Genomic DNA, 25,292 nt, shown 5'->3' with positions numbered 1-25,292 from the left:
GAGTTCATCATTTCAGTGGTGTTCAGCTTCTGTAGTGGCTTTTTTTTTTTCTTTTCCCTCCTTGCTAGTATTGCATTCCAGTAAGTAAGTATCAGTGGTTTTCCTCTAATTGCTTCCAGCAAAGTTCCTTTGTTCTGGAGAATAATTTCTAGTTAGCTTGGGGATGTACTGAGTGAACTTCATTATCCCACTCCGAGCCCTCAGAAAGGCTGTTTCCACTGTTAGCCCTCCTGTCCTCGCTCTGCTGGCTGAAGCCAGTTTTTCAGACTCTTGAAAATTGCCTTTTCTTTTGCTAATATGCATTTAAATTACTGTCCTCCCAAAGGCTCAGAAGTTGTCTGAGCAGTTGGCGTAGCTGCCTGCGGAGCTAAGCTGTACACAGCGTGTGGGTAGCCTGCCCTTGCATGTTGGACCCAGGCTGGGCTCCATCACCTCCTGTCCTTTTATAATTGAAGTGTGGCATGGATTTGGACTCCAGTCTGGGCTTTGCTGCTGCTGTTCTCTTTGTATCTACAAGAATTCAGTTATGCCAGGCTACAGCATAGGATGTGAACACAATGCTTTGAGGTAAGGTAGAAGGACACAACCTGCTCCTTGGTTACTCCATTGCTGGGTGCACATTCTCACTCTTGGGTCAGTTGGAGGTGGGTTGTGCTTTCACAGGCACTCACTGCTGCACAGGAAGGATGTAAGTGCTGTCTGCTGCTACCTGAGCTTATCTCACACTTCAACTTTATGTTGATGTCTGGTGTTTGATGTTGAGTGTTGGAAGTCCAGTGTATCTTTGAGAAAGTCTATTGCATTGAAAAAGACAGTGTGCTGTTCATGGAAAGCTTTAAGCAGTGTGAGATGGATGTGTACTTATATATTAATGCACAGACAACTTGTTCCCCTCTAGTATGGGCCATTTTCAGACGTTACAGAAGTCACCACGGCAGCAGGACCACCTGGCCAGTGCAGAGCACCTTCCCTCTCCTTTCTGTCTGACGCACATGTACTGGTGAGCTGGGAGGTAAGTCAGGTGCCCTGATTGTTCATCTTCATGACCTCACCTGGACCTGCTCTAGCAATTTGATTGTTGAGGTTGTTCTTTTCTCAGTATCAGGAGTAACTGCTTTAGGCTTGAAGGCCAGCTCTTCCACAGCTGTGTTGCTCACTGAACTACACTACACTAGATTGATGGGTTTTGTGTTCTCCCTGGTTGTGCTTCTGCCAAACCAGCGGAGAGATGATTTATTCCTGAGTGCCTTGATGAAAAGCAAAGTAGCTGCGTACACTTTCTCATTTCTCTGAATTTCTATCAGGTAATTTTTGTGCAGAATTGGCCTGTTTCAGTAACCTATTAGGGAACACCAATGCAGTGCATTTTCATTTGCAGCAGTAATGGCCTGTTAATTTAAAAATAAAGGTTTGAGTTTGGTTTTGGTTTGGTTTGGTGTTTTTTTTTCCCCCCATCTACTTTATTCCTTACCCAGTGAAAACACAGAGATCTTAAGTGCTTATTTCTGAAGTGAACCACATAAATATTTGTGTTGCAGAGTCCTGAATGTTCTGGTGCTGACATCTCCGAATACAGATTAGAGTGGGGAGAAGATGAGGAATCTCTCCAGCTTGCATATAGTGGCGCAGATACCTGTTATGAAATCAGTGAACTGGCAGCAGCAGCACATTACTGCTGTAGGCTACAGGTATGGAGGTTTTGTGTGCTTTGCAGTCTTTAGCTGTAAACAGAGTTTCCTTCCACTGTGTTTGTATTTTTATCATTAGCCACTGTGAAGTTATGTGCCCTGTTAGGCAGAAGGAATGTACTTTTGTTTTGAATAATGCAGACTGTTGCTATATAACTGAGCCGTTTAGGTTCTGCAGGGCTCAAAGTGATAAACAAAGGAGTTGGTATAACTTTTAGCTCTCAAAAACTGCTGTCTTGTACCATGTGGTTTATTCTCAGTGAATAATGCTTTTAGCAGCCACCTTGCCCCCTGCTCTTAAAACAAAACAACAGTGTTTCAGACCACTTCAAAAGAAAATTGTGGGGTTTGGGTTTTTCTTGCTAATGAAATATTTCAATAACATCAACCTCCCAACTAGATGTTGAAGGTTCTCCTACCTTAAATAACAAACTCCAACATCTGCTTTATTTATCAAGTAAAGCAAACCAGCTGGGTGGATTCTTAGGTATACAGGAGATGGTAGCTGCCCAAAAGTGAGTCCTCATCTTGACTGGTTTGTCTCCAAGTTATTTAAGACTGGATCTCCTATAGAGTCTCTGTATGAATCCTTTTTCTTTGATCTTATCCTTTTATGTCATTTTGACTAAAAAGAGACAGCTAAAATACATTTCACATGGATACAAAAATAAAATTGCAGCATTTATTTCTCCTGCATGTCTACTGAAAAAGAAAGGGAAAGTCAAATAAGTGGGAGAGAAATAAAAACATTTTTGTCCAAGATACCCTTCCACAAGATTTATTTCTGTGTGAAGGCAGAATACCACCAGTAATCCAACTAGAAATTCACATACCCACCCAGCTGGCAATGTGTGGACCACCCAGGGTCGTTTCTTTGATCAAGAGCAAGATGCTTCTGTTGACTGTTCCCTTCTTAGGTTGTTTTGGGGTGGGTTTGTTGGGGTTTTTTTTAGCAGGACATTTTTATTTATTATTTTTTTATTTTGATATGAAGTAGCTTTGGAGCAGCTGGCCAGCAGCCAGGGCCCTCCACCTCCAAATACACTCCACTGTATGTTCTGACTTGGTCATAGCTGGCCATGTACCTTGCATGAGTGTTGTTGGAGAAACTGAATTTGAAAGAGCATGTGTAAGTGGTTTGGAAGTGTGAGCCAGGAAGTGCTGCTTGTATGTGCAAGAGGGAAAGCATTCAGCGTCTGCTGGGCAGGGAGGAGACTTGAGACCACTCCTGCGGGGAGCAGCAGGGAGCTCCAGCAGATTCTTGTGTTAAAAATGGAGACAGCCAGCTGTACAGCATCTTTGATTTGGAGTGGATGTTCATTTCAAATTGCCTGCCACCAAAATGCCACACAAATCTAGTCACTTTTCAACACAGACTACATGATTTACTTCATGGGCAGAAGTGAAATGCACAGCAGCACTAAGACGTTTTCATAGAATCAGTCAGGGTTGGAAGGGACCACAAGGATCATCTAGTTACAACCCCTCTGCCATGGGCAGGGACACCTCACACTAGATCAGGCTGGCCAGAGCCTCATCCAGCCTAGTCTTAAACAACTCCAGGGGTGGGGCCTCAACCACCTCCCTGGACAACCCATTCCAGGGCTTCACCACTCTCACGGTGAAGAACTCACATCCAGCCTGAATCTCCCCACCTCCAGCTTCATTCCATTCCCCCTAGTCCTATCACTACCTGATATCCTAAGAAGTCCCTCCCCAGCCTTCTTGTAGGCCCCCTTCAGATCCCGGAAGGCCACAATTAGGTCACCTCAGAACCTTCTTTTCTCCAGACTGAACAGCCCCAACTCTTTCAGTCTGTTCTCATAGGAGAGGTGCTCCATCCCTCTGATCATCATTGTGGCCCTGAAGTTCACCAGTGATCCATGCATTACTTTCTGGAGGGCTTAATCCTCTAGATTTATTGTGTGCCTTACATGGAGAAGAATATTTTATAAAGTACACTGGAACATTTAAATAATTAGCAGGGGGGAAAAAAATATCCAAAACCCCAAGCAAACAAAACCCAACCCAAAATGAACCAAAGTAAAAACCAAGGGGGGGGGGGGGGAAATGTATGTATAGCAGACAAAGAGGGCAAGTTAAGTAGTTTCAGAAATTTTAAGTCCTATTTTCCTTCCAATAAACAGGAGAGAATTATTATTCCGGGGTTTTGTCTGTTAGCAGCTTTACTTCTTAAAAATAAAGATTCCCCAAACTGCATTTACACTGCCTTCTAATAAAGACACAGATTGCTATCTCAGCCTACAGTAACTCAATAAAAAGAGAGAACTGTGGAATCAGGCATGTATAACTGCAGGGCAGATAATTTGTCTTTACTGTTGCTCAACTCTTTGTTTCTTCTTTTTTTTTTCCCCCCCTTGTAATGAATATTCCTGAAAACAATTGTGGCTTCTGCAAAAGGAAATATCGTGTCATTTGTGGGGGGAATTATCTAGGAAGCAAAGAATGAAATTCCCATCAGTTACAATGATGAGATTGTCCAATAAAGCAGTTAAAGGCACCACTGAAAATAAATTGCTTGGAGCAAGACACAGATTGCCAAACACTGGTTTAGAGGCAACACAAATAACGTCGTTGGCAGGCCACGAAACAAAGCTCACTTTTAACAGCTCTAGGAGCGCTTCACTAAATAGAAGAGGTCCCTGGAGCAGGATTTGTTTGGAAAGGCTTTTTAAAGGCTGACAAATCTAACTTTATTATCTCTTTCTTTAATTGAACCAAATGCCTCCTGGCAAAACAGAACATGGCTTTGTGTTTGTGTTATGCATAGCAGAAATAAGTTATTCGCTGCAGTGTAGCATAGATAGGAAATCAAACAATTGTTTGACGTGTCCTTTTCTTGACATCATAGTTCTGCTGGCAATGCTTGTAAGCCCAGGTTTTCTAAGGAGTTGTAATCTAGTGGGAGACTCTGGACTCCAAATGCCAAGGAAATGTGGATGGTGGATGATGCTGGGCAAGATCAAAGGTGCTTTTGAAGGTCTGTGCCTCCTGGACAGCCTCTAGCTCAGCCTGAATCATAATATGCTATCACAAGCTCTTTGTGTACCTTGTGAGCTAGCAGAAGCAGCATACTGGGCTGTATCAGGAGGGTCCCAAGCATCAAGGGAAGGTGGTACTGCCCATTTCATGCCATTTATGAGAACCTGGAATACTGTGTCCAGTTTTGCTCCAGGCAGAGTTTGAAACAGTTGTTCAGTCCAGATGTAAAGAAGAAAAGTTACCACTGTATGGGCAATTGAGGAATGTGACAGTGGTCCAGAGGAGCTGTGCAATCTCCATCCTTGGGATTTTTCAAGACTTAACTGGACAAAAGCCTGAGCAACCTGTTCTGTATTCAGCTTTGACTCTACTTGGAGTAGCAGGTTTGACTAGATGTGTCCTAGGGGCCCTTCCAGCCTGCATGGATCTGTGATTTTGTGCACAGGAGCTTACAATAATCCTGAGTAGGTAAAGCCAGTCATTTCCTGGGCCATTCCAGTGCCACATAAACTGTGGTTGTTACTGGCTGAGCATCAAATGATAAAACATCAGGTTGTACAGCTCTGCCATGTTGAGCTTGCAATGACAACAGCCTCTGCAATTGATGAGTAGACATGGGCCAGATTTTGAAACTCGTTTCCCACAGGGATCCTGGATCTGTGAGTCAAGATGGGAAGCTTGATAGTTGATTGCTCTCCTCTCTTGTGGAAAATACAGAGCTATGGGCTTTGGTGCAGTGGTTTGCTGGTGATTTGTGACTTCTGAGGAAATCTGAGTCATAGACTTAACACCATGCTGAGTTCCTGTATTATTATATCAGAAACTCTTCAGCATGACAGCATCTATCTGTTCTTTGAGTTAGGAGCCTGTTGTTCCCAGCAAGCCCAATGTCCCTTACATCTGGGATACTCTGCTTGCACAAAGCATCTGATGTTGCACTCTGCATGCAGTATAGTGAGGATTTTATAGAGGGAGGTTCGGCAATTTCAGGTAGCCAATTTGCTGGACAACATGATCTCACCTGTCACTGACAGCATGCCTGTGACATTTTCCTTTGCTAAACAAAGTTTGCTGCTGCTGAAAAGGTTAATTTTAATTAAATAGCTATTAGGGACAAGAGAAATATACCACAATTTCTCTGAAAGATGCTCCTGAGTAACAAAGGAAGATATAAATTGCTCTAGTATAGGTGGAGTGTATGAGTCATGCTTTGGAGAATAAGCCAGCGGTGCATATCCTCTGAAGAATTCATGCAACTCTTCCCAGGCTGCACAGTTGATTATTGTGAACTCAACAGGCATAGGAAAGAACATCCAAAGCATTTTTTTCCCAACACACAGGCGATTAACCAGGCAGGAGCCGGACCCTACAGCGACCTGGTGACCTGCAGGATCCCCGCCGCGGTGCCTGATGCGGTCTCCACCCTCTCAGTGCTGGAGGATGAGCACGTGGATGCCTGCCAGCTCTCAGCCTCTGTGTGCCTTGTCCTGAGCTGGGAAGAGCCATGCAATAACGGTGCTGAGATCACATCGTACAACATCGACCTGGGGGACGTCAGCATTCCAGTAGGAAACGTTACTAGTTACGTCATCAAGGATTTGCTTCCAGAGACCTCATACCGGTGAGTACAGGCTCTTGGATATGGTAAAGAGCACTCAGGGTGAGGTCACACAGCTTCAGTTTTACATAGGGAATGTTTATGGCATGTCAAGGAAGTGAAAACAAACCACCACCAACCCATGGAACCAACCTAGGGAGTGCACAGATCTGCACTAATTCCTTTATGGAATGAAGTACAGTAGTTCACGTTCAAATATTGCTTTCTCCTCTCCCCACTTGTTTCCTCTTTCTCCTCTCCTTGCCTTATCTCTGACTTCTCCTTTTGAAGTTGCTCTGCTGAGGTAAGGTTACAGTAGGTAAATAAACAGTAAAAATGTGAAATAACTAAAATTAGAAGGCAACACCATGTCTTTTCAGATGCTTAGCAGTGCTGTTCCAGGGGTTGATGCTATTAACTGCATTGATCCCTGTGAGGAGATAGCAATTTGCACACAATGAACTTTTATTTGTATACCTGCAGCTGTTTTTTTGTTTCTAGCTTACAGAGATGAATTAAAAGATAATCTGAATGTAAAAGCAATTCCCTTATATTGCCTCAGTATCCATTTCTAAGTGACATTGCCACAATTTTGTTATTATTTTAGTGTTCAGGCTTATATGTTGGTTTTGTTGGTTGTTTTTTTCCCTAATAGCTAATTAGAAAAGAAAAAGGCTCCATGCAGGCAATGAACAGCAGTGCAGCAGAAGATGTGACAAAAGAAATTCTATTTTAAGTACTGTTCTAATAAAAACTGAAACCTGACCACACAGCCATAAAATTAGACATGGCACAGAACCTTCTCTAGTATTTTTCTGTTTCTCTTTGTGCTCAAGGTCACAATCCAACAGGTCTTGTAGAGTCTAAATGGAAAGCTGATTTTGTAGATTTTATCATTTACCCAAGAAGAAGAACAACTTGCAGCAGGTGAACAAATATCTGTACTAGAAGTTACTTAAAGCAAGGAACATCTATTGCTTGCAGTGCCTTTGTACAATGGCTCCAGATCCTTGCCTAGAATATCTTGATTTCAAAACCATAAAGATGTAGATGTATTAAATACAGATACTCCTCTGGCAATCTGGGGAAAAAAAGAAGGTGAAATAGGAATTTGGTGATTCAGAACCCTTCTGTCCCATGCCACTTACATCAGTGCAGGAAATAGGACTGTGTGGTTGCTGTCCCCAGTTCTTTAGTTAGCTTGTAATGCTGTCATCCTTTTTGGCGAAGGCAGCAATGAGTTCTGCTGTGTTTATTTAAGATTCTGATTTTGTGGTCAATTTAAGCTAGCACTGCTGTCAGAGGAAGCCTCTCCTTCCCTCCTTGTATTGTCCCCTCTTTTGTAGCAGCAAAGTGCTGTCATACCATTCCAGACTGGGAAAGTTGGTCTTGTTGAGAACTAAAAGTACATTTTACCTTGTAACTGAGTAGAGAGAAAGCTAGTTTAAGGTATTTGTGAACATACTGCATGTGAGTAAGCTGCACAAAGCTTTGAGCCAATTCAGGTTGCTGTTGTCATGATCTCCTTCCATCCCCATGTTCTCCCACTTTTCTCACTTTCTGCCTTGCACAAGCACTGCTGCTTATGTGATCTTGCTCTAAGCCAGGCCAAGGAACCAATCTGACTGAAGTATAATCAAAAACCTAATCAAAGTAACAAGAAGTTGAAGTGTTTGTCTGTTGACTGAATAACCAGATGTGGAACTGCATCATCTTCAGGCAGTCTCATACTCCCTGCTTTCTCCGCTCTTGTCCAGCCAAGAGACAAAATAGCTGAAGTGAGAACTTCAGAGAGCAATACAGTTAAGACAGCCAGCCTGGACTATCTAAATTCTTCACTGAAGTCTTTCTTCTTTTCTTTTTCTTCTCTTTTTTAAGCTGGTTCTTGATTGTCTATAGCTTCCTTTGGGGAAAAAAATTTCCTCATGTTTCCTATGCCTCAGCTTCCACCCATTGCTCCTTGTTCCGTCATTGAGCATCACTGAGAGGAGCCTGGCTCCATCCTCTTGGCACTCACCCTTTACATATTTATAAACATGAATGAGGTCACCCCTCAGTCTCCTGCTCTCCAAACTAAAGAGGCCCAGCTCCCTCAGTCTCTCCTCGTAAGGGAGATGTTCCACTCCCTTAATCATTCTTGTGGCTCTGCGCTGGAATCTTTCAAGCAGTTCCCTGTCCTTCTTGAACTGAGGCTCCTCATTATAATCATCCTACATTTTTGTCCATGAAGCTCTTAAAATTTTTTATTCATGGCAGAAGGAGTTAGAGTGAGCTCATACTGGATTTTTAGGGGGTTTTGGCATCCTTCTTTTGTTATGTTGTAAAAAGCACCATACTAAATCGCATTTTTAGTCAAGGAATCTGCCTGCCTCTGATCCAAATTGAAAGGCTAAAACACAAGCCTTGACTGCAACTGCTCTAGATACTGTTGCAAGACTAAGTTCCTACCAAAAAAACCCAAAAAGTATTGTGAAGAGCACAAACCAGTGGATGACTAATCAGATGCAATAATATATGCAAGCTCTTTTCTTTAATAAAACAAGAGAAGGAACCCCCCACATCTTGCCTCTCATGCCTGTCAGAGAAGACAGGTGACTGCAGCTGAGTTGCAGAAGCACCTCATCTATAGTTTAAAGTATTTTTCTGCTAATAGAAAGACATGTCAAAGTGTTGCCTGTTGTTAACCCTTTCCTTGATATTTCTTCTTCAAGCTTCTCTTGACACTTGTCATTCTTCAGGGAACATCTGTGCCCTGATGAATGTATCTAAGAAACACATTTATCAAGCTGTACGCTAAGAAGTGGCAGATGTTTGACCTCCCTGTTTCTATCAGAAGACCCTTTCAGAACATCACAGACCTCATTCTCTGAACTTGTTCACCAGTGGTTTTTCTTTTCATGTCAGCTTTGTTTAACTCAGCTAGCTCTTCTCTCTCTCAAGTGTTTATTCCCTGCTGTGTTTAAAAGCAGGGAATATGTTTTCATCCAGGCCTTGTTTTTCCTAGACTAAACAAGCCAAACACTACTGGGTTGGAGACTCTGAACTCTCTTGCCAAAGCTTCAGCAGATATTCAAGTAAACCAGCAAAAAGGGCTTACATGTTTTCACTGCACTGGAATTTCACTGTCAATGTTTTTTGTTTGTGGGAACCCAAAATTGAAAGCAAATCTGGGTTATTGAGGATCCACCAAGTCCAAAACTGGAAAGGAATGTTTTACATAGCAGCGTGATTCTAACAGCCTTGTCTATGTGTGTCCACCCTGTTGGGATTGTTAGCTTAGGTCTGGCATTGCTCTGCTGCTTCTGCTCTGCTGTCTGGGAACAGCCACACATGAGCAGCTCAAGTAGACAGTGAGCTCTGGGCTCTATCTGGAGGTGGACTTGAAGCTGATGAGTTTGGTAGTTTCTGGCCTCCGTAGCAGATCCAGCCAGCATGTCACAAGAAGGATCTGCATCTTAAAATGCATTCAAGGCAGGAGGAATGGGGACATGCCTCTGCTGAGCAGCTGATGGCCAGTGTAGGGTTGATTTGAAGAGGACTTCTCCAGTGTCAGACAGACCAGCACTCCTGTGGCAAAAAGCAGGTGCCTTGCAGAGGCACCCTGTAACCGGCGTTAGGTGAGCAGCTGCGGAAATATGTCTGAGAGCTCTGCAGTCTCTCTGCTTTATTGACATAACCACGGAGCTCTGGAAGCTCTGATTATACAGTAATGATACCTGGACTGCTTTTCTGTGAACTGATGTAACTAGAAGTGAGTTAATAAATATTCCACAAGAAGTGAGGGTTCAACTGTAATAGAAATACCAATTTTCTGTTACACTCTGTTCCCGAGCTCTGCTCAGTGCTTTCTGTAGCTAATTGTGCTGTGCTGGCGAGATACTTCACTGCAGAACAGCTTCTGATTTTCCAGAATGCCTATTTCCTTCTGCACTTAGTTAGTTTACAGAAAAACATTTTAGCCTTATTAAATTTTAATAGGGACAGTTTTAATTTGCTTTAGGAATTACAATTCCAGGTACTTTGAGTTTCTAAACTATATCAAGGAAACGATCTTCCGAGATGGAGAGGGAAGAATGCACACGGATGCTCAAGTTAGCAGTGCTTAAGTGGCTTATAAATTTATGCTTCAGAGTGTAAAACCTTGTTCCAGCCCTTGGGGAGTGCAGTCTGAGTGGAGATCTCTGGGGCTGGCTTGCCCTGGGGGCTATGTGTGATTGTTGTCCATTATGTTGAGGCTGATGGTTGCTGGAGCATTCTGCTTCTCCTCTTCTTTTGAAGTCCGTGGCATTTTAACTCCCCCAGGTTTCCACAGGCACTTGTATTGCAACTGGTGGCATTCCACTTATGGGAACTAGTGGATCAAACTCTTCTCATGTCAGAACTCCTAAGATTAATTCAAATGTGATTTTTCAGTTTGCTGGAGTACTGTGCAAAGCATTTTGTGACCAATCTGAAAATAGCATCCTGTTTCGAGTGTGTTTTCTTTTCCTGGGTCAAGAGTGTGGTAAGACAGAATGGTCTGTTAAAGATCTTGTAATGGTTTCTAAATTTGCCTGATGTGATTTTCTCTTTTTGTTTTTTTTCCCCAAATGTTTAAAAGATGCAGTGAGAGATAATGTGAGAAGGAATACAAGCACTGCTGGTGTAAGATCTGCAGAATTAGGCACTGTCCCTAAATAGAATCTTCACATTATCAAAAAGCTTGCTTTCAAATAGCGATTGTCAGCCTGTAAAACCACCTTGCTAGGTGATTGGGGCATTTCAACTTAGAATCCATTAGTGAAAAACTTGAAAGGAATTCAGGGAGTGAGTTTATTGCAAATACTGCTACATGTCTACCACTTTACTACAAAAATTAAGAGTTTGTTTTTCCCAGTATCAGTTCTGTAAAGAGCAATTGGTTTCCACTTAATTGTGTGAGTTCTCTTGCTATGGCTGTGGCACTTAGCTGAAGGAGCTCAGAGTGTCACAGGCTGTGGCAGCAACTTGACAAAGCACCAGAGCTGGAGGAAAGTTGCTCTTTCCAATCATTAAACCATGGCTTCAAATGCCACATCCAATCCTTTTTTGAACACCTCCAGGGATGGTGATTCCACCACCTCCTTGGGCAGCACATTCCAGTGGCAAATTACTCTTTCTGTGAACAACTTTCTCTTCATCTTGAGCCTAAACTTCCCCTGGTGCAGCTTGAGACTGTGTCCTCTTGGTGCTGGTCACCTGGGAAAAGAGACCAACCCCCACCTGTCTACAATCTCTTTTCAGGTAGTTGTAGAGAGCAATAAGGTCTCCCCTGAGCTTCCTCCATCTCCTCATCTTGCTTCATGCCATCCAGTCTTTGGGAGGGAGAGGGTGAAATTACTCTTCTGTGGTGTTATAAAGTGATTAGGGTGCATATCCTGAAACCAGAAGGAAAGCTAAAAGGAAAAGCAGCTCCACATCAAGCAATACTTAGTTTACTCTTGTTAGTAGGCAGGTCAGTAAGCAAAGGTTTAGCCTTACACATGACTTTGTAAACACAGTGTATTCTTACAGCATGCAATTACTTTGGCTGCCTAATCAGTGGATAGAGCTTTGGGTTTTTGCAGTGTGCTTATGAATCATTTTGTCCTTGAAATTAGCAGAAGATGTGGTTTGAGGGTGTTGGGTTATTTTAATGGGGAATATTTGGTTTCCCTATCCCTTTAACTCTACTCTTTTTCTAGTGGTAGCACTGATAACCTGCTGTTCCAAGCAAAATATTTTTTCATGCGTTGTATATATTAAATTAGATCACTTTATGTACTTGGCTTTGGCTTTCTCTGAAGCAGGCAGTCATAGGGGTGTATCAGGGTCTGCCTTTCTCCCTCTACCACCTCCCCCAGGTACTTCTGCCTTCATGGGGGCTCATTGTTTTGAGAAGCAGCAACACTTCTTGTGAAGAGAAAATGCTAGGCTGTTGTGCACAGGAGTTCCAAAGTAAATGGCATCTGTCCAGCTCTCTGAAGTAGGCTGAACTATCCAAAACCCCACTTAGCATGCCCATCCTGTTTTCTCATATCTTCTCTTTAACAAACTTCTGAAACCTTTCAGGCTCATCTCTACCAAGATTCCTACTTATTCAGTCCTCAAAGCTCTTTAGGAATGTGTGTTTCACTTTGTTGTTGTGATGATGTTGTTGATGTTGCCATAGTAAAAGACTACTACTCTTCACTCCTTTCTGCAAGCAGATTGTCACTCTGCAAATTATTAAACTAAAGCACAGGCATATAAGAGAAACTGGCAGGGCAGAAGCCAGGAGTCATTATCTTAAGAAAGAAATAGAATTGAGAAGGCTGGCTCAGTCTTAATGTTTCCAAGTTAAAACTTAGGTGAATAGGTAGGTGGTCTGCTTTTGTCTTCTAAATGTCCTTAATGCCATTTAAATCGTTCATGAACTTTTGTGCATCTTGTGAAAGTGACTTGAATCCAGCTTTATTTGAGCTCATAGGTAGTTCACTGATGGTTAACATTTCCACAGGCTGTGTGAGAGGTGTGGAAGGTTTGTTAATTTAACCCTCTTAGCTCTTCCCAGTTGTTTCAAGCACTTAAATGGTGTTCTTCTTGAGATGCTGCACACACTGGAACAGTCCTGTTCTTTACTCTTCAGAGTTATTTACCAGCATGGAGATGGGTTTCATGGCAGTGACACCAGTGCTTTCACTTCATGATTTCACCTAAATTAGTCCCTGACCTTTGTCAGACAACCACAGCACACTTCTGCCTTTTATTTATTCATAGTTAAACACTACACGTTTTCCAGGTTGCACTTGCACCTGTGCTGCTGTCCTTGGTTCATCTGGCTAAGGAGACTGCCATCTGCTTCTGAGGCTGCTTACCCAAATCTTCCCCCCTCTGCCTTACTGCATTTCTTGATACCTGCACTGCAGTTTTTACCAAGTATTACCATCCTGATTACATTGTATGTTTACAGAGCCTTTCGTTTTGCCAGAGCACAGCACTGGGAGCTGGCACTGTGGTGGTGATGGAGCAATCAGGTCCTGAAGGCTGCTTTGTTTCTTGAGACTTTCTTGTACCACGAACCTCATGAAAGCACTTCACTTAACATCTACTGGCTTTTTGTTGTTCCTTTTAGGATCAGGATCCAGGCTGTCAATGAAATTGGAGCTGGACCATTTAGCCACTTTATTAAAGCAAAAACCAGGCCACTGCCACCATTACCTCCTCGGTTAGAGTGTGCTGCAGCAGGTCCTCAGAGCCTGAAGCTGAAATGGGGAGACAGCAGTTCCAAGCTTCATGCTACCGATGACATGGTCTATATCTTGCAGATAGAAGACAGAAACAAAAGGTAAATCAAACAAAACTTTTTCCTTGTGTTAATGAAAAGGGATTCTGGTTTGTCACAATGCAGCTCTGAATCCCCAGTAAGAAAAATATTGTTTTCCTGATTGCTTCATACCTACAAACAGGCACAAAATACTGTTTTAAAAGGCTGTAGTCTGAGCAAGTTATGTAACAAAGCTGTCTTAAATTGTGGTGGAACAAGTGAAATTGCTGAAATTGTAGCAAAACCCTGGCCTCTCTGCCAGTAAAAGTTAATACCAATTTTTATGGTTATAGTGCTTTATCCTTTGGAATACATTGAACAAATATATTACAGCCAACATGCTCTGTGCATTAATAAAATGGTTTACAAAATCAGAGGTCTAGGAGAGACAAAACTGAGCAGAATGAAGTCTTTGGGGCCACATGATGGCCAGGGTTTTACAGCTGTAATATTTTGAAGCATTAGAAAATATGAGCTTGGCTTCAGCTTGGTAGCTGCAGAATGGTGATGAGATCAGGATGCAGAAGAGCTCATCCCACCGTGTTTCACTTCCCTAAAGCTTTCTGCAGAGCCATGAGAGCTTTCAGTGTGCCAGAAAGACAAAAATTAACATTGGACAGTCAGTGCTCAGCAAACTGCATTTTCCTGTGCAAGCTTCAGATGGGAAGATTTGATAATGCAACTCCCAAGTTGTGATCAGATCCTCAGTGAAAAAGGGAAGGAAAGAAAGGCAGTTCTGTGAGTATTGCCTAACAGTCTGAGCTCTTCAATGAATAAATATCATAGATGGCTCATAATTTACTGAGAAACATGCTCAGCTAGTTTAATTAGGTAAAATCAAGTAGATAATCCTTAGAGACCTTCAGTACAGATCATAATTTGGTGTAAATTACCATGATTCCTTCCATTTAAATAGAGCTGTGCTGAGTTTATGCCAGCTGAAGGTCTGGCCCAGAAGCTCTAATTGTGAGTAATAAAAGCACCATGAATAATGCCTAAATACCTGCCAGTATCTCAACTGTATTGATGCAGAGAGGGTATATGCTCCCCTGTATCAGAACTGAGAGGTGTCCAATGAATATAAATGCCCATTTGAAAGTCTGACTGATAAAAACAGTTTCTTCAGAGTGCAGTGATGCTTGGCAGGAGCCCATCACCTGCAGCAGCGTGTGATCAAGCCAGCTCTAAAGAAACATCCAGCAGGCTTCTTTGGTTTGCTTTCGTGTAGCTCAGCAGGTAGGGTGGTGAAGAACTGTAAATTGTTTTAAACCTGTCTTTATGTTGGAGAAAATAACACATTTCCTTGTAAGAATAAAATAGGTTATGTTACCTGGCAGCAAAGGAGGAGAGCTTTCTCCCCTTTCCTTTCACACAAGGCTTTAGCATCATCCTTTGGTTTTGCACAAGGCTTTCGCATCATCCTTTTGTTTTTGCACAGACTTTTCCTGCTACAAATGGTCTCTGAAGAGCTGTTAATTAGGAGGAATTTGAACTTGATACTCTGCTAGATCTTCTTCGCATTTAATTTGGCTTATAGTCCACATGAGCTCTCAAAGACACAGACAAACTACTCATCTACATCGCGTTGTCTCCTCCTACTTGCAGAGAGTCCTTGCATGAAATGGCTTCCTTGGTGATTGGGTTTGCAGCAATTAATTCAGATAATACCTGAAATGAGCTGTAGCCCTGAGCCCTGCAGCTGGTGAGGTGCACACTGGCGTGGGCACAGCACAAGATGAGTACAGTGCTGTCTGTGCCGGGCTGTGTTTGAGAACAGTTGGAGCTGGCAGGGCTTGGCAATAAGATCTATTTATTTGTTCCCTACCTGACAGTCCCTTTTTGCTCCCCATTGTGCACATCGATCACAGCCAGAGATGTTCCTGAAAGGATACAGCAGGGAAGTTTTGTACATTTCGGAGAGCTGTCACTCCTAATGAGCAGAGAATGACAGCCCACACATGAATGGGTACAAACAGCAGATAGTTACAGAGGTAGGAGTCCTCTCTTAGATCATTCCAGTAAAACAAACCTGCTCATGCCTGAGGGCTTACTCAGATATGCTTGTGAAAGATAGTGCAATACAGTTCTTTGAGCATCTCTGGCTTCTTTAGTTCCACAGTGTGTATAATGCAGGTAAGCTGTGGACTTCCAATGGAATATTAGTTGGAAGGAACCTGTGACAATCATGGAGTCCAAATGCCTGACCAATTAAGGGCTGATCAAAAGCTAAAGCATGTTAGAGGCTTTGTCCAAATGCCCTTTAAACACTGACAGGTTTGGGACATCAGCCACCTCTCTGGGAAGCCTGCCTCTGGCGAAAAGAATTACACCAAATGGTTTTGAGGTTATTTTTATGGTTTTGAAAGGGTTGTAGAAAGATTTCATGGTGTCGAAGACACTCAGGGGAAAGAGGCTGTGGTGGAAACGTGGATCATTCAAAATTAACCTCTGTCATAGCCTCAATCTTTCAGAAGGTTTTGTTGGTGTATTCCCTGAGACAGCTGAAATTACTTTTAACAGCTTTGTGTTTAAATCTTTCAACTCAGTGTTACAATTTTCCCTCCTCTGATGAATCTGAGCCTTATTGTAACGTTGCTTACTAGTGAGGTTTAAAACAGGAGTTAGCTTTAAAAAGCCATTGAAAGGCTTTCACCAACAGAAATACAAAAAAAAAGAGATTTTAAAAATCTCCAGTAAGTCCAATTGTGGCCCTGGTCCTGTTGATGACCTTCCTGTAAAGATTCATCTACAGTTTTATGCAGTGAGAGTCAGGCAGTGCTCTTGAATGTGTCCTGCTCATTACGAATTGTTTTTAACATCCCCATGCTGTAATGAGGTATAACAGGCCAGTTGCTGGAGACTAAATGTTTCATTGATTGCAAGACCTCTGAAACCAAATACTTGGAAATCTGACACTGATTAATGTGAGGGCTTGAAAAGGTGTGCCCAGCAGAAATGGACCTGCTTTGTCTCTCATTTGCTTTGCAGTGTGTGACATTTAGGGAGATCAAATTAGCATCTCTTGTCCTTTCAATTACGTGTAGCATTGAGTGGAAATGAAGAATAATCTGTTTCTAGAAAGCACAGAACATGGGAACGTTAGTTGAGAGTAGTTTAATGTAAAGAGGACTATAAAATGTCTTTCATAAAATAAACTGTTAGTTATTACTTAATTTCCGAACTCTATTAATGGCAGGAAAATCATGGCAATCAAATGGCACTGTTTTCCAGAACACTGTGGATTTTTCCTCTCCAAGTGAAACAAATGAACCTAATTATAGTCATGCTTTTGATTATTTATTCCCCCCCCAACACTGGTAATTAGTCTTTAGTTGTTCTTACAACTAATTATACCTCTTAGTGTCTAAATGCTTACAATGCCCAGTCTGAAAGAGAGAATTAGCAAGTATATTATTAGTGGGTCATTTATCTGCTGCCTGTGCTGCTTTTAGATGGATGTAGGTTGGAGTTGAGATGAAATCTGTGATTTGTGTGTGTGTGTGTTTACAGAACCCAAATAAAAAATACATACAATTATATTTTAAGGGGAAATCATTGGTAAGGTTTGCTGAGAACCAGCCTAAACACACTCTTCTTAAATTTCAATGAGAGATCATTGACAATTCTTGACAAGCTTGCTTTCCTAAGTGAATTGTAAGAGCTGGTGTTTACTGGCATTCTAAACTGTAATTGCTTTTGTTATGGTTGTTTACTGAATAAATGAATTACGACCACATGTCACTGGGTAAGCAGCAGTAGTATTTCCCTTTCATAGCAGGCAAGAGATTAGTTATTAAACTGGTTTTAAAAGCCTTTCCTAAGTGAGACGTGCTTGCCATTTAAGGGGATGATATTCTTCAACACAAATGAAAAATCAATCACAAAATAGCACTTGCTTAATGACTGCAACTATTAATTAGGCACAGTCGTTGTGCACACACTGTTACTCTGGCTAGGGTATGACTCATAGTGTGGTTTGGGTTGGAGGGGAACTCCAAAGGTCATCTAGTCCAATGTCCCTGCAGTGAGCAGGGACATCCTCCACTAGGTTAGGTTGCTCAGAGCCTTGTCAAGCCTGGGTATCTCAAGGGCCACAACCATATGTTGATGTAGCCCTGGAGAATTCTAGTGACTCCAAGGAAGGAATGACATTTGTAAGCAAATGGCATAATCCTTTGAATTGATTTCTTCTACTTGGAGAATTTTACCTGAACTTGAAAATTTATTTCAGGAGGCATCACCCCTCATATTCCCCACACCAGGAGTGACTGCTATCATGGTCCAGGCAGCAGAGGACCTCTGAGCTGTAAGCTTCGTAGACTCTCCATTGCCTTTCAGTGGCTCAGGGTGTCTTTCCTTGTCCTTGTTAGGTAGATTGAGAACAGAGCCTTTCAAGCCTGAGTATGAACAGGGGAGACATGAAAGTCTTTCCCAGTACCCAAGGAAAATGTATAGTCCCATCCATTTCAGTGCCTGCTAACCCAGATGTCAGTGTTGCTCCTAGTAGTGCTGTCAGTTGTGTGGTAAGTTCTTGCACTGTTTATAGAAAGTCTGGAAGAAAGAGAGAAAAATGTGTTATAAAAACCTATGCCAGTACTTTCCAAGGTGAGAGGAGCCAAAAGGCACTTGTCAGAAGTGGTTTTCAAGGAAAATTAGAAGATTCTTTGAACAGTAACAGTAAAGCCAGTGTGGAGATGCAGATGGACTCATTTTTTTTCTGCAGAGTCAGTTTTATGAAGCTCCTAGCTTCTCCAGAGATTCTCTCACCTTTCTATCATCTTTACCTGATGATGCTGGAAACCATTTCTCCTTGAGCATGGCAAACTTGTGAGCAGCAGAAGGAACTTTTCCCTTCCTTCCAGAATAGTTTCCATGACCTAGATATTCCTTGAATAAGTATAACAAAAAGCAAGAGAGCACACAAACAAAATGGAGATTGCCTGACACAGTGTCCAGGGCAGCTTCCTGGCTGTATAAGTGGAGTATTATCTCTGATGGTTTGGTCTAATCACCATAATGATTAGTGTCAAGTACAGTTTCTGTGTGTTAGGCAGGTTGCCCAGAGTCCTTGTGTATTAACAGGTTGCCCAGAGATGTGGTTGAGATTCTATCCCTGAAGACATTCAAGGTCAAACTTGATGGGGCCCAGAGCAGCCTGACCTAGTTGGAGGTGACCCTGCCTAGTGTAGGGAGGTTGGACAAGATGACCTTAAGGGTGCCTTCCAAACCAGTGCTTTTGGTGAAGTGGTCATAAGTTTGAGCCTCAACCTCTACAGTGTTTGCTCTGCATTGGCTTGAAGGAAAATGGAGTGGGAACAGAGAGAGATAAATGCTAAAGGTGCTGCCCTTTCCTGCTGTCTAGCCTAACAATGATCTGGTTACTGCAAGATTCAAGCAGTCTAATTCAAAAATTGTTTACACTCATGATTTGATCAGGACAATTTACACCCATTTTAGCAGCAATTACTGTTATATATCAGGCTTACCAGCTTGTGAAATTCTATTTAAATGTAAAATTAGATAGATTAACATAGCCTTGCAGAAACCTGCAGGAAAAATCATTTTCATATTGAGTAAAACAATGATGAAGAGGAAATTAACAATCAGTGCCAGGACATATGGCATGCTCCAGTTTACTCTGCAAACCTGGCTAAACAGAAAAGGTAACACTCAGAGAAATCATTCACATAGTCTCTTGCTTCATGCTGTTGTGTTGTGTAGATGAATATTGCTATTACCAGTAATGATGTTTATATTAGGAGCATTTTGATCAGGTGCTTGGGGCTTTGCAGTGAGTGCTGTGCAAATGGAAGAACTGCTCCAAGTGTATAGAGCTTAACTTGTTAATTCTTCAGCTTTGTTCCCAGAAAGCAGGAGTAAACCAACAGGAGATCTGAGTTAACTGTGTGTGTGCCTCATCTTCTGAGACAAAGTGAGCTGTGAGAAAACTATGTGAAATGTTTGAGATGAGATGATTCAGCTGTTGGAAATCTAGTGAGACACAGAATTAGATGCTATTCTGGAAGTGTTTTCAAAGAATCCCTGGTTTGTTGGGAAAATTAGTAGTTAACTACACAGAAACCCAGCAGAACAATTGTTCTCTTGCATTGTGGTCTGTGTACCTCTGCAGGTACTTCAGTGTTCATGGGTGTAACTGAATATTCCATGCAGCACATCATAAATAAGAGCAGCACCAAGATCAAAGATGATTACCATAATGAAAGCAATTTTGTGCACATCTGTAACAGCCTCATAAGAAACATAATGCCTTAATTAGAGTAATGACTCTTTGATATCTAAAGGGGTTCAGCTTAGAGCAACAGGATCATGTTGGCCAGTTTTCCAGGAGCACACCTCTAGGTTCCATCTTCATTTTGGTTGGTAAATTTAGAGGCTGTACTTGGCTTCCTTAGTGGTCTTTGCCAAAAGAGATTGATGAGGCTGGCACATCAGTAAGTCCTTGTGAACACAGCATGCTGAATGACTTTCATTTTAAGGTTCATACAGATTGTCAGGAAAATGGTTTGTAGTGCTGCAACAAGAAGGTAGAAATGCTTGTGGCTGTGAGAGCATCAATTTGCTACTGCTGAATTGTGTTTTGTTCTTTGGTTTTAGCTTTAAGCCCACTCTTCTTTGCATCTACTGTTAATTATTAACATATTGCCATTGCAAGCCATGCTGTTGGGAGCTGCCTAGCAATCCAGTTCTTCCTGACTGTATATTTTCAACAGAGCATTGGATACTCTAATTTCTCCCAGACCTTTCTTTCAAACACTGTTAACTCACATTAAATTGTGCTTAGTATTGTCCTTTCTAACTGTTCCTTGGCCTTTGACGTGGCTGTGCACTGGAATCCTCTTTCAGGCACTTTTTTGCTGACCTGTCTTCCATTCCTCATGAATGTGCCCAGAAACTCCTTCAACAAAACATAAAAAGGCAAATTTTCTTGCTGTGGGAGAGCTTCTGTAGGTTAAGGCACCTCCACTTCCAATCATTTCAAACCTCTGACAAGTGACTTGTCTGTGGTAAGTACAGATGATGTGCTCAAATTCAGCAGCAGATGAAAGATGATGTAGTGAAGCAAGCTAAAAATTGATTCTTGGCTGCAAAATAGTCTTTGTCTAGCCTGCAGATGTGCTAGGTAATGAAGCAAAGAAAACAAGGCTCTTCCCATCTGACTGCTATCACTTCTCTTCCTGTTTTTTCTTCCCCTTCTCTCCACTTAATTTTGTTTTCTGAAGTGTCAGGAAGGAAAAGTTGCCTCCTTCAGTGGGTCCTAGTAGTAGTAGCAGCACCTATAACCAAAATTGTATTGACAGAGCATTGTGGAAGTTGGTTTCTAAATGCAGTATGAACAGGCATAGAAAATAAACTTCCCAAAAGGGATCTTCTAGAAAACAGATTTTCAGATCAGAGGGACCAAGTCAGGGTTGAAGGAGCACAAAACTTCTGGGGACCCCTGCCCAGATACTTGTCTTCCCTCGGGACCTCAGCACCATCTGCAAAAGGAGATGCCGAAGAGTGGCTTGGAAAAGGCGTCCCAAAGCTGAAAGGATTGGGCCAACCCATTACTGGCTCTAGGAGCACTGATGGGTATGAGTGTGCTGCAGTTGTCCAGCCTTTCTCTTTGAGCTGGACATTTTAAAGTACAGCAGAAATGAATTAAATGCTTTTGTTTGGAAGCTTTGCTTTCCTTGGTGCCCCCTCGTAGTAAAGAGAGCTGCTGGTGGGGAAAGAAAGTTATGTACATCAGGGAGTGTTTGATAATGTTCTTTAAACAAAATGGAGGAGTAGGCTAAGAAAGTAGTTGTGCAGATAACAGGGACATTGTGATGATAATATTAGAAGAGGTGTTGTTTAGTGAAGTTTCACGTACTTGGAATTTCCAGTTGTGCAGTTGTCTGTGCATGAAGCCTCAGGTTGCCAGGTCAGACCAGTGCTGTAGCGGTGCTTTCCCTCCAGCCAAAGCTGTGGCAGATGACTGTGTCTTCTGGCAAACAGTAACAGAACCATCCCAGGGGCTTTTCTGTCCTTTGTACCTTGGCTCAGTGCAGTATGGGGTATTTTCTTTCGATTACATGGTTCTAAGGACACAGTTAAATAGTTGAAAGTTACTAAAGTGTAGAACCCAGGAGTTTGAAAGGGACCTTGCTTATTAAAATATGCTGAGAACTAATGACTTCCTCTGCTTGCCTGGAAGTGAGTAAATGGGAGGAAACAAGATAGCTGCCACATGTGAAACATTTCCAAGAAGATCTTCACCAAGAATAACAAAGGTATTGATGAAAACCTGACAGCAGTGGTGTCTCCCAAACGATCGTTCTAGGACATTGTGTTCTCTCTGCTCCACTCTGCGTAGGTAAATGAACAATCCGTGACTGACACGAGAATGTCTGGGAACTGGGGAATTGGAATTGCTCAAGTGAGATGAGGAAGAAGTAGCCTCTGGGAGGATGTCTCCATCCCTGGAGAAAGTTGCTCTCTTTTCAGTTTCTGCTGTTAATTTAGTGGAGAGGCAACCCTGCAGCACATTCAATTTGAGTAAGATTTAATTGTGCCAACTTGCAAAAAACCCCAACCCTGATGGAGGTGTGTTGAGAAAGCCATTAGCCTACAGATTGGTCTTTTTCCAAAGGCAGGGTGCCACTTAAAGGTATGTAGCCTGCTGTCTTTTAAATTGAGCTGGGCAAACCTCTGAGCATTCTTGGTGCTGATTTACACACTTTGGGGATTGATGTGAAAGCAAGTAGAGGTTAGAGCATGAAGACATCTTGGTTGAGATGCACTTGAGCAGCCCTTGTGTTTTGGTTTTGTCTGTCTTGGAAGGGAAGAGTGTTGAGGATATATGAAATGGAAGTGTAAACACTTCCACCCTCTGTGAGTGTGTTCCTATATACAAACCAGGAGCACTTTTGATTTGTCTAAACCACTTGTGTCCCCATTCTGTCTCACAGTTTTACCAATACAACTGGTATAATGTAACATTGGAACTAATCAGTGTAAGTCTGTCCTGCTTAGTGAGATCTTTAACCTCTATCAGTTCTCAAATACAGTTCATTTTCTAGTTCTGTGAATTTCTGTACTGAAGGAGCATCATGGGAATGGGAGAAGCCAGTCTGGGGAGTGTGGAGCAGTCTTAGCAGCCTTAGCAGCCACACCTCCAAAGAATCTTTGCTGTAAACATCAGCATCTCAGCATTTGTGTGCATTGTCACTGAAGTTTAAACTAACTCTTTTAGCACTGCATCTAAAAGCATATCCGTTTTGATTGAAGGAAGAAGTGGCAGCTTGCCAGGATGCAGTATTTCAGTCATGTCCAATCAACAGTGTGCCCATTCCTCACCTCCGATCTAGCTATGCAGGGGAGAGGGATGGAGGGGAGGCTCTGTAGAACCATGCACTTGCCTCTGTAAGTTTCTCAGCTCCCAGCTGCAGTGATGTGTAAGTTGTTGCTGCCCTGTGGAAACTGGGACTTGTGTCTTCTCATATGCAATTAATGAATGATTTAAGGCTCTGCTAAATAAGTGAAGTAGGATGTAGGAAAAAAAAATACTCTCCATCCCCCACATATAGTTCAGCTATCACTCTGAGAGGCTAGAATGTGCTGGATGTGCTGTTTGTGGCCGTGCTTATGGCATCCCACAGCACCTGTGAAGTAAAACTCATTGTCCATGTTCAGAACAGAGTAGAGGCTGGAAGAAGGTGAGAAGGAGAACGTGGGAGTTTTTCCAGGTGCAGATTAAATCAGCTTTTAAATGGATAAGAGATGAAGTCCTTACAAACAAGCTCAAAGCTGGCGTGTTCTTAAGAAAATGTGTAGAGCAGGGTCTTGATAAAGCACAGTGAGCAATGTCTCACTTGCCAAGAAGGCAAAGGTATACAGAGCTCACATTTTAATGTGCTTTTTAAATTAGATTTAAATCTAAATCTTTAAGTTTAAAAAAAGAACTTGCAATAATATGAACAAATTATCATACTTTAGGGTATTTTTAACATATGCAGACCTCACAGTAGCAGTATGGCAATGCCACTGACTGATTCAATTTTAAGTTCATTGTGATCCTTTAGCAGAAAGCCCAGGAGGACTGAAGAAGGTTGCCCTGAGAAGGGCAACAAAGCTGCTGAGGGGTTTGGAGCACAAGCCCTGTGAGGAGAGGCTGAGGGAGCTGGGGTTGCTTAGCCTGGAGAAGAGGAGGCTCAGGGGAGACCTTATTACTGTCTACAACTACCTGAAGGGAGGTTGTAGCCAGGTGGGGGCTGGTCTCTTCTCCCAGGCAACCAGCACCAGAATAAGAGGACAGTCTCAAGCTGCACCAGGGGAGGTTTAGGCTGGATGTTAGGAAGAAGTTCTTCATAGAAAGAGAGATTGGCCATTGGAATGTGCTGCCCAGGGAGGTGGTGGAGTCACCATCACTGGAGGTGTTTAGGAAGAGACTGGCCGGGGTGCTTGGTGCCATGGTTTAGTTAATTAGATGGTGTTGGATTATAGGTTGGACTTGGTGATCATGGGGGTCTCTTCCAACCTGGTTAATTCTATTCTACTCTAAGGTTGTAGGCTGTATTACTCCAAGTCTATAGCTATCTACAGCAAATAACTGCACTCTTTTGAAAAACAGCAGAAATAATTCTGGAGGAATATCAAATAGCTGCTTTAGGCATGAGGAAAGTTGTACATTCTTATCCAAAAATCACTGCCATTTTGAAGTTCAAATGTTTCATCTTCATTATGCTGCCAGCATTGTGATCTGCATCTTCAAACACAGTTGCAAAGCATTATTGTCATAGTAAAAACCTAAGAGCAATTGAACTTGATTGACTTCATCAGCCTTTCTTCTCCAAAACTGGAAGCTCTTTTTCTTCAAAGATGGTTGAATCTCAGCAGTTTAAGTGTGCTTCCACTTAAATTTGTCTTGTGTGTTGAACATAGATGCAAGCTTTTCCATAACAGTTTTTGTTTTCATTACAAATGGGGTTTTTTTTTAGATAGAGAAGTAAAAAGGGATGGAAGTGGAAACCAAATGGCAGTATTTGTCCAGTTCCAAAATGACTGGAGGAGATCAAGTGATTTGCCATATCACTTTTTCAGTGTCATAGAACCTTAGCCCTATTCCAAAGCTAGAAGTGTAATTTGAGGACTAAGTCATTGGCATTCACCACACAAGCATGTCTAGTAAGTGTACCATGAGCCCAAAACAGGGCATGCCTGTGCTTCCTGCTAGCTGTTGAGGTGTATTTATCCTCCCTTCTTCCCTAGCTCCACAGATGATTACAAAGAGGGCAGTGGTCTAAAACACTGCATTGCATCTCTTTTTTCTGCTCTCTGCTGCCCTTGGATCGGGATCAGAGAAGAGTCTCTGCACTTCTGTGAGTACTGCAGTGGGTTCTGAGCCAGCTGCCTGATTGAGCTGTAAGAAGTGGAGAGTGAGAGAGTCTTGTCTCTTCAGCCTTAATGCTGCCCTAAATAAATGTGCTTTGTCCATCACACAGTCAATCCCAAGAAACATTATTGCATGAGAACAGGTCTGTGGCAGGCATTTGACATGTGCCACAGCTGCTCACATGAGCCTCAAAAATGTGGGGTAGCAGGCAGCCCTTAAAATTCTGTAAGCATCAGGTTGAAAATTAAAAAGTAAATTATTCTTTAGGAACTGGCTCTAAAATCTCCTCTTAAAAACTTGTTGGGTATAGGTCTTTGATTTCCA

The 25,292-nt window shown here is 42.3% G+C and overlaps 1 protein-coding gene across 1 annotated transcript in view; it reads left to right on the top strand.

Moving 5' to 3' along the window:
- FNDC3B (fibronectin type III domain containing 3B) overlaps window positions 1–25,292 on the top strand; it is a 229,775-nt gene that overhangs the window by 187,707 nt on the left and 16,776 nt on the right. The window contains exons 20-23 of the mRNA XM_054166761.1: window positions 899–1,012; window positions 1,539–1,688; window positions 6,032–6,312; window positions 13,400–13,612. Coding sequence (XP_054022736.1) covers window positions 899–1,012; window positions 1,539–1,688; window positions 6,032–6,312; window positions 13,400–13,612 — 758 coding nt within the window. The remainder of the gene's footprint in view (window positions 1–898; window positions 1,013–1,538; window positions 1,689–6,031; window positions 6,313–13,399; window positions 13,613–25,292) is intronic.

Source organism: Dryobates pubescens, chromosome 13 (genome assembly GCF_014839835.1).
Source record: "Dryobates pubescens isolate bDryPub1 chromosome 13, bDryPub1.pri, whole genome shotgun sequence".
NCBI classification, from domain to species: Eukaryota; Metazoa; Chordata; class Aves; order Piciformes; family Picidae; genus Dryobates; species Dryobates pubescens.
This window is presented reverse-complemented; position numbering and strand designations above follow the sequence as displayed.